We start from the raw sequence: 14,110 nt of genomic DNA, 5'->3' as shown, positions 1-14,110 counted from the left end.
TTACAGGCAACAACAAAAGGAAACAAGCAGCTCTGATGCCACATTGTATTGCTTGCTTCACATAGAGGTCCTAGACCACATAGCAAAAGTTTGCTCCCCATATGATGAAGCTGTGCACGTGAAGGCACATGCCCCATGAGTTTGAATTTATGGATCCTATTACCTGTGCCAAACTACAATTTAAGTTAATTTCCTTTTCTAGGCACTGCATGTCTTGCAGTAGAATAGAAGTACCTACTTTGTCAAAATTAAAGCAGATGCAACACTCTGTATAGTGTTTAAAAAAAACCCCAAACATAGAAATCAGTTGATGATTTGATTTTTCAAGACAAACAGTGTACATTTGTATGCAGAAGTTACATAGCTGCCTTGGGATCCTTAACGCATCTTTGAAGGTCAGAACTGGCACGTTCATTGTGCTAGTATTGCAGCTATTTCTCTTGTTGTGCATTTACTTTCTACCGCCATTTCTCTAGAAATGAGAGTTTGCAAACATTTATAAATAATCTTTTCATCTTATTTTGACCTACTTGTTACTCAAATTTTGGAGTAGATAGGGGGTGGAGGAGGAGGAGGTTGGTTTCATTTTGGTTCAAGAAAGTGAAAACCTTTATAAAGCAATAAAATTTCAGAGGGTGAAGTGTATTTCTCACATTATGTGATGTTTTATTAATATTTCAATCTCACTGAAAATTTGCCATAGGTTTTTGAAACAGCACATCGTCAACTAGCTGTGAGAATGTCCCTTGCCTCATGTTTACAATGTAGATTTCAAAACTTTTTTACTGCTTGTATTTCACATTGGTATGGGACAAAAATAATTGCAGTGCAACACATGTCCAGTTTGGACAGACTCCTGCATCCCTGCAGAGCCATTTTCTTGTAATGAGGATCATGTGGCCAGTGGTTCTTCCTTGTGCAGATCTGGAAGTACCATTGGTGACATCCACTGCCTGAGTGACGTGTTGAATTTAGCAAGGGAATAGTAGTGACACTTGGAATCTAAGAACAACCAACACAGAAATGCATATGCAAAAATGGAAATTATTTATAACTTTTCTTAAGTTGTGAAAAGAGCAGATTTCTTGGCATTTGAAATAGTACCTTTTTTTGACCAAACAAAACTAGCAGAAAACTAAAATTTCTGGAGTCCTGATACTAAGGTTTTCTTGAGGATATGGAGAGTTAATGGCAATTCCAACTGCAACTGTGCAAGCATGCACTTAAAAGAGAGTAACAGACTTGTGTCTGCAAAATACATCAGTTTTTCTCATCTTTCATTTTAAAAGATATATCGCTGTGTTTGTGTTTTTTCTTTTAATTTAACCAAATGCAATCACATTAATATGAATGGAAGCGCTGCACTATTGATCAGTAGTGGTTTATAGGCTGCTTATCAGTAAGTGTAATTGGTTGCAACGACATTGGTAATGTATTGAATAAAACAATATTTTACACCTAAAGTATTTACTGCTGCTATACGAGGGGAAAATATATTCTATCTTTGAATTGCTAACTCACACATGCAAATAATAGATAAAGCAGTTGAGCATCTAGAAATGATGGTGTAGTTCTGCAGGAAACAAATTTAGAATCTTACAGACTGGTGGCTTGATCTTTCTGAGGTGCCTTCTTCACCAAGGCATCTTTCAGGAACTGCTTGGACTTAACCTGGCTTCAAAATCCAAGCAAGACTGTAGGAAGAAGACATAACATCTAAGTAAGCCTTGCCGTGTTAGAGGTGAAAAGCAGTTCCAGATTAAACACCTCTCCAGTCCACGCTCTCTTTTCCATTCTCATGATTTTTGCAAAGAACTGAGAGGCAAGTTGAGAGGAGCCTGCCGGAGGTGCCTCAGATACTTTGAAGATAAGAAATCAAAGGGTTGGGGCAGGATAACTGAGTCTGTAGAAGTGCATGCAAAAGCTATGGGTTCAGCATCTCTGTGATGGCAGAGATAGTGGCTCCACAAAGGACGGGTCTGCTGATTTGAAATGGTACATCTGTCAGTCTTGGGTGCCTTACTTCTGTGTGACTTTCTGAGTTCCCAACAGTGGCACTCCTCAAAACACAGGTTTGGTACCAGCATCCACCATTGCAGGGATGTCCATCCCTCTCACACTTGTACTGATGTCCCCTCTCTCCTCTTCTATGATTCTGTGTGCCAGATGGAGCTGATCAGCATGGCACCAGACCCACTGACTACCTGTGCTGTAGTGCCTGAGCTGCACCATGGGACTCAAGATGGGAGGGAGGTGACCTGTGTTGCATATGGGGGAAGGTCCCAATGCACATAGTGTCTTTTATAGGACCCCTAAAGGGCAGGCCGAAACAGCAGCCTTGCCCAGTCACCAGTATGTGACCTAGCATGATCTACGCATACTCTGAGGTTCCTATTTTATCACAGGATGTAGCCCCTTCAGCAAGGAACCTGGTGGGCCAAAGGCACATTGGACAAGACAGGGCTTCAGAGTTCACCAGCCAACAAGCTGCATTTAGGATGCCCACGAGCATTTTGGCAGCTGCTGCATATATCCTAATTATACCAGGCGTGGACAAGAGTATTGGCTTTGGCTTAAGCGTGCTCTCTGCCACCGATGAGAACTGGGCCAAGACTGGTAGTGAGCAGCATTCCTTTAAACTTGAATGAGCAGGGTTTTGTTGTTACTAAATATTTATTTAAGGTAAGGATCCATGTACTTAGTTTACTTAGGTCCAGCAGCTGACACTGGCTGTGACAACAGCAGCTCCTGGATGTGCAGGAAGAAGCCTGTCCATTTGCTTGACTGCCACCTCAGCTCTCCTACCCCCCTGAATTAGGATCCAGCTACATTATGTCATCTGCCTCCATGCTCCCACTACCCACTCTGCAAATGAGGCCCTCACAGGACCTCTCCTAGGAAACAGAAGAGCTGAAGGACAGAGCTGAGTATTCTTGCTCCTCACAATAACGAGATCCTACTGTTTAACATCAGCTGCTTGTGTCAACGTATTTGCCCTGTTGCTCAAAGGAGGCCCCATTTGCTAACTCTTCATAAATATCAATATCCAGCTTTTTACCTGAGCTGCTGAGTAAGTCTATTTTATGAACAACTCCACAAGTGATGGTGTTCATCTGAACCACAGACTGCTAGGAGTGATTGCTGCTGTCTTTAACCAGCACTCTCCTACTGTCCTGAAATGGTCCCAGGACCACTGCTTGACATTTTCTGTGCTAAAGTTATGTCAGTCTCCTCCATCCATTTCTTTTTACCACACTGTTGGTTAGGAAGTGAATGTCCAACACTATCATAGAAAGTATCTATTGCTTGTCATTTTTCAAGACTGCAATCTCAAATATTCCTGCCAGACTCTGTTAAATTTTAGATGACTGAGAGTTTTAACTTTTTCCTCTATAGCCAAAGGGAAAGTGATGAGTAAATGTGAACCTTGTATGCTGGATTTATACAGTGTATTGAAAGGGGCCCAAAACAATGTAAGAATTCCTGGTTTTCCATCTGATTCACAAAAAGTGTACAAAAGCTTCATGCATTTTCCAAAATATTATGCACAAATTTTAATGTTCTTCAATCTAACTTGAAACAAAATTAGGTTAATATATAGGTTTTTATTTCAAGCAAAATGGAGTTTGTAAATTTGCTTCATATTGGCATAAAATCAGTTAAACTTTTGAAGTAGAAACAAACTTGATTTGGGATAGTAGGACTGTTTATTCCATATCAAAACCATAAAACCTATCTCAGTGGGAAAGTTGACAAAAGAAAGAAGAAAGTTTAACTGAGCTCTGTCTTTACTATACTTGTCAAACTCAGAAGACTACTATGAAGACAAGTCTTGTGCTTGAATTGTAAGAAAGCTGAGCTCAGTAAATTCACAGCATCTCATGGGAATGAGATCAAATCACTTCATTTAAGGGAAGTATTCTGAGATCACACAGGCATGAAATAAAAATGTCTTAATCAAAACTACACAGGCAGAGGAAGAAATATAGAGAAACAATAGAAGCTGATAATGAACCGAATGGGGAAGAGAAGGTGAGAATACTTGATGAGATCTCTTCTACCTACAGCAAAGAAATGGACCTGAAATAACAAAAGCTAAAAAAAAAAAAAAGGTATCTGCAAGATGCTATTATTTATGTGGTTAACTAAACATCCTGTTTCAGACCTGGAATAAATACTCCTATAGCTCTCATTGCTACTTGTCAAGTACATAAAAAAAAGACATCGTCACTGTCCACCCTAACGACCTAGACTGGAATTAACTCCACAGTAATCACTCTTTCAGTCACCACTACAAAATCCCTCTGGCTTCTCATGTCCACACACAAAGGCCGTGGCAGAAGTCAAAGCCATAGCATACCTGTGACAAATTTACCCTCACACTCTACATTTCAGAGACTTTTGGCAAAGCCGGACTGCCTTTGTTCTATCATAATGAAAGAGCTGTCCTCCGCTAGTTGGTGGTGTCTGGGGATGAGGCCGCCTGTCGTAATACAGGCTGTTTCTCTCTCACTCGGTGTACTTGAAGCATTTAATTGCAGCGTCTGCCCGCGTGTCCTTCTCTGCCTGTTGCAGACAGCTGGTCCGAGTGGTCCGAGTGGTCCGACTGCGACTCGTCTGGCTTCCAGTTCCGTGTCCGTCAGTGCATCATTTTGTTTCCTGTGGGCAGTCAGTGCGCGGGCAACACCACGGAGACCCGAGCCTGTGCTTTGGACTCCAACGTTATACCAGGTGAGACCAGCCTGCTCCTTGAAGGATTAGGGAAATCTCTCACTGTTTCAGGAGCGAGGCGCAGTGCTGTCCCAGACTGCACTGTGCAGAGCCGAGAGCTGGAACAGAACTTGCCTTTCGTCAGCCAAAGTGTGTCGGTCGACTATGCAGAGGCGTTGTTGCTAGATCTGGTGTGTTCATGAAAATCTGCCCCAATGCACCGAGCGCTGTGGAGCTGTATGTACTGTCACCGCCTGGGACTTTGGTTAGTCACTGTCACAGCACTCTGCAGTCCCCTCCCGTCCTACTTTGTAGCAGGCTGCAGGGATGACTACAGAAAGCTAGGGAAGATAGTTTGCTTTTTACTTTAATGTAAATGGTTTTGAGATTTTGGGATTATTAGAGAAAGGTTCCTCTGGGTTTTGTTGTTTGCATATACAAAAGTGGGTGCTCTGGTAGTTAAATCTGGAAATCATTTGACAGAGTCCCTTAAATTAATAACTGTTTAGAAAGGTAAATACTATTAACTGTGCCTCAGGTCCTTAGCTCCCCCATGATCACTAAGTACCTGATGGATAGTCACGTCGTGTATTATTCTATAGTGTTTGTCAAGACTCATGACTGTACTCTTTTTTTTTTTTTTTTTTTTAAATAAATCACAGCAGTCATTTAAATCCACACAACACTGTGGGTGGCCACATTGCATTGCTGTTAACAGTCATCTTTCTGCCTGTGTACATTAAAAAAGCTAGCAGTCTATTCACAGACAGAGAAATTTACATTTTAATGTATCATTTGAAATGTAATGTTGTTTACTCAGTGCAGCAACGTTTTTTTTCTGTGACTATGCAGTACAATATAGCACAATATAACAAAGAAATCAAAAAAATTAAATATTGTTTTTGTGGATGGTGCATAATGCTTTTACTCCCAAATACTATTTTTTCCTCCAAAACCAATGTGAAAAATGTCAATGTGAAAGCAAAAACTCCCATGTTGTATTTTCCCCTTTTTCTCAGGCTTTTGAACAGCTCCATTAATATGCACATTCTGTGAATCCCCTGCTTAATCCAATATAAGCTCTACCTCTTGTTTTTGACAGTAGGCATTTTCAGAATCTGAAATAAGCCACCTCTTTTCTCGACCTTCTGGTTTGTTTGCCGCTCCTCTTCAAATTACCCATGTCACAGCAGATCAGGTCATGCCCGTTACACTCACCTTAGGCAAACTAGCTTGCTTGCTTGGGATCGCTCAGCTTGCTTTCGCTCCTCCAGTTCCTCCAACTCAGAGTTCTCTCCTTCCCTCCCTCCTGACCTCTCTTTTTCTAATTCACCTCCCTTCTGTCCTTAGCTGGTGTGCTGGCCTGTCCACCCTCATGTTGTCTTCTGCTTACCATAGCTTTGTCCCTCTACAGAACTTAGTATATAGAGTGATTCCGGCAGAGTGCAGAAATGACTCTTTCTCGTCATTGCTGCTGCTGTGTTTCCAGAGTTAGTCCTTACCAACATTACCTTGCAGAACTTTATGGTTTTCTGGTACATTTTTGTCTGCTTTTTGTTTGTATTGTGAATTAATGGTTTCAAACATCAAAGTATGCTCTCAGCCTTTAACTCTCTTTGAGAGTGCTGTTCTGTCAGGTCCGATATACTTTCTTATTTTGAAAATAGTCTTGATTTAGCATGTGAAGAAAGGTAAAAAAATTGTGATCCCTTTAGCTGTAGCTGCATGTAGATCATCTTTTGGTTGTGGAGAGCCTACTCTACTAATTCCTAATACAGAAGCTATTGCATAGCTGTGGCCATCATTGCGCCCCTTCTCTGGTCTGTTTTTTAGTTCTACAAGAGACATCCTTAGATGGGAAAACCAGAGCTGCACACAGCTCTGTGAGGACAACACATAGATTTGTGAAGTGCCATAATGCTGATACCATGTCCTAGTCACTGTTGCTTTCTTGGTGGTACCTAGCATTTGGTTTGCCTTTTTGATTGCTTCTGAACACTAAGCTGATATTTTCATGGAACAATTTGTCATAAACCCCCCATCTCACTCATGAGTAGTAATGGTCAGTTCACAGCCCATCATTTTGTACGTGAAGCTAGGATTGCTTTCCACCGTATGTATTGCTTTACACTGATCTACATTCTGTTTCATTTGTTATTTTATTGCCTAGTTTTGTAAGGCACTTTTGCAGCTCTTCACAGCATGCCCTTGTCCATGCTACCTTAACTTTGTATCATCAGCAAACTTCAAAACCACATTTACCTCCTGCTTTTCTAGCTCTTTTCTGAAAAACTTATGTCCCTGCAGAAGTGGTAACCTTCCTCCGTTGTAAGATCTGGGCACATAGTACTGCCCTGTTTTCTATCTTTTCCCTCATCTCATTTGTTGCTTGGAAAGCCTTTGACAAAGAACTTAAAAGCTTTTTTGAAATCCAGGCAGACTATGTCAGTTACCCCACCCATATCCACATGATCATTGACCCTTTCAGAGAGGTTCAACAGATTTGTGAGGCAGGACTTCCCTTCAGAGGAGTCGTGGTCCTGAAGTAAAGAGTGGGAAAACTCGATTGCCAACAGATTTTATTCAATATTTATTCAAAATGTTTCCAAAGTCAAAATGGTAAGGACACAGGCTGGAATTAAATTTTATTAGTTTACAATTGAGACCCATGAAATTGGCAGTCATCTTTTTTTAAGATTCTTAAATTCCCTCTTTTCATATTAGTGCTAGACGTGACTTCTAGAAGTAATAAGCCCATTTGTACACAAGATAATTAAACTCTCATTAATTTTACTATTCAGAAAATCAACGCTTTCTCAACATGCTTAAATTCCACAGAGAATGTTTTCATGTGCACTTCATCTTTTTAATTCCAGAGATGTTTTGAGGCAAGAATTAAAAATAGGTTGCTGCTTTTGCTTAGGAAGCTAAAGAACTTGTAGATGTCATGGGACCTTTTTGTTAATTCTACCACATAGTCAAAATCTTTTTTACTTTGGATTCGGAGTGATTATAGTAGGATAAATTTTTAAATTCTTATTGTATTAATCAAACTAGTAGTTCTCTGTAATATTTTTTCCCATTGCCATAAGCGGTTTATTCAGTTTATTTATTTTTCTAGAAATATCAGTGGCACGATCCAGCAGCATAGAAGAAAAACGATGTGGCGGTAAGCTTTTCAGCTCTAGATGTGCATTAAATGCTGAAGTATTGATCCCTCATTTTTTCCTTTTGTTTCACCTTTTGCACTCTCTTAGTTTTATTCTACCTTCTAAATGCTGCATTCTCATTATTTACACTTGAGCAGAAAAAGAGATGTAGTTACTACAGGGTATCTCATTAAATTTCCATCTGCCATTGCTGACCTTTGAGACAAGAACATGTATTACTGGATGTTTGTATTTTCTTCTTTTTCAGTATGACAGTCACCCTTGTCTCAAAAAGAAAGTCCTGTTATAAGCTAGTTATCAGTAGGTCAAAATTTGTAAAGTTGCTCCACCGTTTTCAGGATAATAATTTCACAAACCTTTTTGGGACTCCAAACGAATAGCAGAAAGCCAGCCTGCTAACCCATTTAATAGCTCAGACTGTATCTGGGACTCATTTTCAGCTTTGCTGCCAAAGACAAACTTAAAAAGTAAAAAGAAAAGTTCCATTCCACAGAGTCCTGATGCTAGCAAAATAAATCTTGAAAGAGAAAACTGTTAAAAAGCCCCAAACAATACGAAGAAGAAGAAGGAAAAATGACCATTTTTTGTGGTGAGCTATCACGCTTAGTCTGTGTCGTCATGGTAATAGCTCTGACCGGTTCTAGTATTCTTCCATGCACAGATAAGCTGCATTTTTAACCTAATAAGGGACAATGAAAACACAGGGGTTATGCAAGGGTACTAGCGTGCATGGTAACTTGTTATGGGAGCCAGGATAATGCGATTTGATTTTTTTTCTAATTAGCAGTGGTACATTTTAAACATTTTGCCAAGTTCTGCAACAGTGGGAAAGTCTCATAGAAGTGTAGAAGAGTGTTTCAGTGATAATTTATATATTAGGGTAGTCAACCTAGTCACCTAAATATTAGTTTGTGTTTCTAAATACCCAGCAGAGATGTAAAGGTCCTACCTTAGGCATTTGCCAAAGATGGGACCCATGTGCTGGCCTATTTATCTGTATTACAGTGAAAAAGGTCTAACAGATGTTTTTCAGACTAGTGCCAGTCTTTCAGTTTAAAATCTTTCATTTGTGCATGTAGGCAACCACAAACAGATTTTCAGTAATGTTAATATGAAATTTCCAACATGAGCTTCTCACTGATACTTCTGTCTTAATCAAAAAGCACAGGTCCGGTTTGTAGTAACAGTGAAAAGCGGTGTAATTTGTTTATTTCCAGCTAATCCTACTGATGCCACTTCTGACCCGATGTCTCTGTTCAGTAAGGTCAGGGGATGACTGTGCTTTAGATTCCCTCTACAGTTTCACGCAACAACCAGCTTCCTCTCGGCTTTGATCCTCGCGTAGGTGGCAAGGGTTTCCCATCATCTGATCCCACGGTGTCTTTGAAGGGCAGAGCAGACAGGAGAGCGATGGGTTCTGAGCTGTTGACTTTGCACTCTCTGGCTGCTGTGGTTAAAAGCACACCCGAGCTTTCAGGAGTCTCTCTCTCTCGACGCCCTCCCCCCGCCCTTCCCATTTTCCCCTAAACCACTACCATTTCTTCCTCCGCCCCCCCGCCTCCCGCCCCTCCTCACTTACATATAGAAAAAATTCTAAAGGCTGGAGAAGTGAACAAATTGGCCATATATCAAAGATACAGAAACTGTGAGACCCAGCAAGACTCAAAGCAGGGGATGGAAAAAACATGTCACTGCTTCTGGGACACGCACCAAATAAAGGGAATACGGAAAACTTTTTAGGGAAAGCAGGACGGTGTTCAAAGATATCAGGATTTTGTTAGTTCTGCCACAAGTCACTGTGTGTAAAAGAAAGAACTAGAGGTGGAGGTGATACTGTAGCTCACTGAAAAAAAGCTATGTATGTACATTATATGCATAATTTCTATATAACAAGGCTTTGTTAGTGTGAAGAAAGAAATTTTGCTGAACTACTCAAACATACAAAATGCAATTCATTCATCTGTTACTTGGCTTCTGAACTTCTTTAAGCATCTTTCAAAAATCTCAGTCTTAATACAGAAATGTTTGAGTATCTAAGATTCTGTTAATGATCTCTTCAGGGAAGCACAATGCATTTGCTACTGCAGGGATAAACCATTGCCATTGAGATGTTTCTGGGAAACACATGAAGTTTCCCTTACCCTTATTTGAATCAAGCACTTGTCTACATTGTTCCCCAAGCTTAAGCTTTTATTGCTACTTCCTTAAAAATGATTGTCTTCTGCTCTCCACTCTGCAGAGTTCAACATGTTTCACATGATCACAGTGGGATTAAGTAGCTCAATACTTGGTTGCCTTCTTACCCTGCTTGTTTACACTTATTGCCAACGTTATCAGCAGCAGTCCCATGACGCAACCGTCATCCATCCCGTGTCACCAGCTCCTCTAAATACCAGCATTACCAACCATATCAACAAACTGGACAAATATGATTCTGTAGAAGCCATCAAGGTGAGAAGTGGATTGAGAGCTCTATACTGCACAATGTATATGGTCCTAGACAACAGTTCTGCTGTATCAAAAGAATGCTACTTGCTAGTTTTCCGCAGTGGGAATTGGACTCAAATTATGCTGATTGTTAATAACAAAACCAGATTTCACTTGAAACACTGTAATCACAGATCCTTCGCTTTGTCAATGCCTGTTACACAGAAAGTTAGATTTGTGTCTGTGTATAATTTATACAGCAGCAGCCTTTCCTGGAAAAAAAAAAAAAGACCATACAAGTTTTGGTTTGTGTCTTCTTTTTCCTAATTGTGTTCCCTAGTGGCTTGTTCAAGAAGTAAATAGGGCCATTAACAATCATCATGACATATATTGAAGATAATCCTTTGTCTCCAGTGACATGGTGTCAAGGCCACTGTTCATCTTCCTGCAGTGTCTTTATACAGGAGATGTATCTGGTGAATATATTCTGGGTCAGACTCTCAGCTAATGTTCATACCCAAAATATTCTGTAAATGAGCAGTACAGACTTACATTAGCTGAGATTCTGGCATGATATCTATATCATATCATCATTCTCTTTTTGTGACCTTTTAGAATAGCTCTGCTTTTCAGATCCACTGAATTAAGGAAGAATGAGCATTCTGAAAATCCCTAGCTCAGTATCTTCGGATTACACAGTTTATTCATGCAGCTGCAAAGCTTTCTGTAAATGAGGATTTTTCTTAAATCCTACCTGGATAATCCAGTTTTTAATTTCTGCATTTTTCATTCTAATTAAAAACGTTTTAAATGATTTCATTAAAAAGGCAATAGAAGTCTAGAATTTGTAATCAGTGGTGGAATATGTACCTAATTTAAAACTTTTGCAAATTCCACTAATCATCTCTCTGGATAGCTACAGAAACAAACAAACAAACAAACAAAAAAACTTTGAAAAGTCATACTATAAATACTCATATAACTGTTAAAAAAACAGGATTTACACTCTTAAGACCTTCAGACATTTCTCCTACATATTGCATTTGAAAATTAAGGAATTAATGTAGTAAAGAGAAAATAATTCTTATTCAGTAAAAAAATAATGAGTGAATCATTCTAATATGAATAACTGAATATGTATGATTAAAAAGTAATTTTAATCATAAAATTAGCTTTATAATATTGGGGGGAAAGTGCCTGGCTTTACTTTATTGAGTAGCATTGGTTTTTGTAGAAATGTTATTATGTAAGCAGATATATGCAAATGCAAGCTTTTCTAAATGTGCAAGTATTTGTCAATGCATTTTTGACTGACTTACTATACACAGATATTTGCCACAAAAATTGCCTTGGTGAAAGACCTTTCTTCTGTCCTTCCTGTTTTCTTATCTCTTTTTTTTTTTTTTTCTTTTTCCCCAGGCATTTAACAAAAACAACCTGATTCTGGAGGAGAGAAACAAATACTTCAATCCACATCTTACTGCAAAGACTTATTCTAATACGTATTTTACAGATTTCAATAATTACGATGAGTACTAATGGGCTTGTGTATTTTCTGGCCTTCTGTAACTCCCCAGTCCCCACGGCCTGTGCTACTTGACTGCTCATGTGATTGAGGCTTCAGAGATGAAGTTCAGAGACATTTCAAGCACGATCCAAGCCATCAATGTCCCATTGCTGTCAAAAGCCCAAACCACCTGCTTGTGACATGATGTTTTCTTTGCAGAGTGCAAGGTTGGCCAAGGTTGTCGGGTGCAGCTATAGCCCCTCGGTGTCGCTGGACCACTCATGAGGATTGCATCGCTTCTCTCAGTTTCATAAACTTCCAGTCAGATAGAGTGACTAAGTCATTCCTAAGCTTTACAGAAAATAATAATGTTACCCCTTAAAGCTGCACCAGGAGTACAAATCTAATTTTCTTTTTAGGCATTGCCTTTTATTTCCATGAGGTTTGAAAAAGGAGCTCAGCTGTTCCGCAGGCAGCCCTCTCTGCCGTCTCCTGAAGGTCGCACCACCGAAAAGAGCGCGCAGGGTGGTGGGAACAACAAGAAGAAGAAACGTGGTGGTTTAGGGACGCTGTGCGGCAGCTCTGGGCTCTGTAGGGCTGATCTTCCCGGGCTGTAAGTCACTCCGGCTGCAGTTCAGCTGTTCAGAGTGCGGAGACTGAAGCTGTACACCGAGGGATGCATTCTTATCATTAACCCAGAAAGCTACAGGGTCAGTGGTTTCCAGTTGCGAGCCAAGCACAGTCACGTAAAGCCTTCACCTAGTCCAGTTTAATTTTTTGGGAGGGTGTGGAAGGGCATGTCCCACAGGGAAGCCGAGAGAGGGGGGCAGGCAGGAGAGACACACTGGAAGGTTTTTCTGCGTGTCGTTAGTAAACCAGCCTTGCAGCAGCGCGTGGGTTTGCACGAGCCATGGCGTCCCACAGGCTTCCTCTCCCTGGTGCGCGCGTACGGGAACCCGCTCGTCTCTCCGCTGTAGCACTCGCCGTCAGGCTGGTCACGGAAAGATACGACTGCGCCGCGCTTTGTGTGCCTTCTCAGGCTCCCGGGGGTGCGTAGGCATAATCATAGATCTGCTTTTCTCTTTCCAGCTTTTACTTTATATGCACGTGTCTGACAAACAACGCTGGCTCAGAAAACTCAGATATATTTGCAAAGCGGTGTCTCATCTTGCTGCCGTGTCTGACCCACGCTAGTCAGCCCCTAGAGGAACATTCTTATGGTGTTTTAAGTGATTATCTTGTTGGACTTCATTGATGTAAATATTTAAATTAGTGTTTGAGTTTTAAGTTATCGGTTTTAATTCCTTTTGTAGTGGCAGGTGAGGAAACACAAAGGATTTTTATACCGTTTTTCTTTGTTCCGTCTGTCTTCACTCACGTTCATGACATTGTTATTTTTGTATCCGAAATTCCAGATGTATAACTAAAATGAAAAGGGCAGGGATTTGGGCCAGATTTTCTAGACTACTTACTACTAAGGCAGCATTTGCTATTCTCAGAAGCTTGTGAAAAGAAAGTAAAAGTGAATATTAAGGATTAAAGAATTGGGCTTTCATTTTCTCGAGCATGCTAGATGCAAAGGTCATCACACCAGAATATCAGGCAGGTATGCAAGGAGAAGTAGAGTGGAAATGTTTCCATTCTGTGTTTAGAGCCCTTGATCATTAGGTTATGCTATGATAGGCAAATAAAGAAAAACATGTACAGATTATATTGATTCAAAACTGTACAAAAAAAGCAAAAAGTACCAAGAAACATTGATCATGTGAGATTGCATTTGAGCACCACTTTGGTGGCCTAGTCGCTTACTTAGCAGAGGTAAACACCCTATTTAATGACGGCGATGAGCAACATTTTTGAATGGGGATAGATCTGAATGTAGCACTGTGCTTCCGATCTCTGTTCTGCAGTACAATGAAAAAATGCAAAGCAAGTGGTCTTTGAAAATCTCTGCAGCAAAATGAACACACATTTACCATCTATGAAAATAATTAAGATCAGCCGCCTGTTTTTTCCAGCTGAATAGTTCTCCCTGTTACTAACTCAGTCAAAAGTAAGTACCCCACCCTTGCACCAGTTCATTTCCAGGAAGTATAATAATACCAGTTCTCTATAATTTGTGATTTTTTTACTGTATATTAGGTTTGGTTTTCCAGGAAGAAATTAGCTGATTGCACTTGAGTAAGAGGAAATTTCCTCTGCAAGAAAATTCGGTGAAATAGATAGAGGGGGAAGAAGCTCTCCAAATCATATCCAGTCCAGTATCTGATTCACTCGGTTTGTGCCAAAAGGTAAA

General features: G+C 40.2%; 1 protein-coding gene across 18 annotated transcripts in view; it reads left to right on the top strand.

The window, feature by feature from the left end:
- SEMA5A (semaphorin 5A) overlaps window positions 1–13,802 on the top strand; it is a 356,558-nt gene extending 342,756 nt beyond the window's left edge. For 17 of the 18 annotated variants that reach the window (XM_054816286.1, XM_054816279.1, XM_054816268.1 and 14 more), the window contains 4 exons: window positions 4,576–4,731; window positions 7,832–7,879; window positions 10,120–10,331; window positions 11,727–13,802. In XM_054816286.1, coding sequence (XP_054672261.1) covers window positions 4,576–4,731; window positions 7,832–7,879; window positions 10,120–10,331; window positions 11,727–11,846 — 536 coding nt within the window. In that variant the 3' untranslated portion in view covers window positions 11,847–13,802. The remainder of the gene's footprint in view (window positions 1–4,575; window positions 4,732–7,831; window positions 7,880–10,119; window positions 10,332–11,726) is intronic. The other variant, XM_054816269.1, reaches the window with a different exon arrangement.
- Window positions 13,803–14,110: the final 308 nt, after the last annotated feature.

The sequence above is a fragment of the Grus americana genome, chromosome 2 (genome assembly GCF_028858705.1).
Source record: "Grus americana isolate bGruAme1 chromosome 2, bGruAme1.mat, whole genome shotgun sequence".
NCBI classification, from domain to species: Eukaryota; Metazoa; Chordata; class Aves; order Gruiformes; family Gruidae; genus Grus; species Grus americana.
The sequence above is the reverse complement of the archived record's forward strand: the minus strand, read 5'-3'. Positions and strand labels throughout refer to the sequence as shown.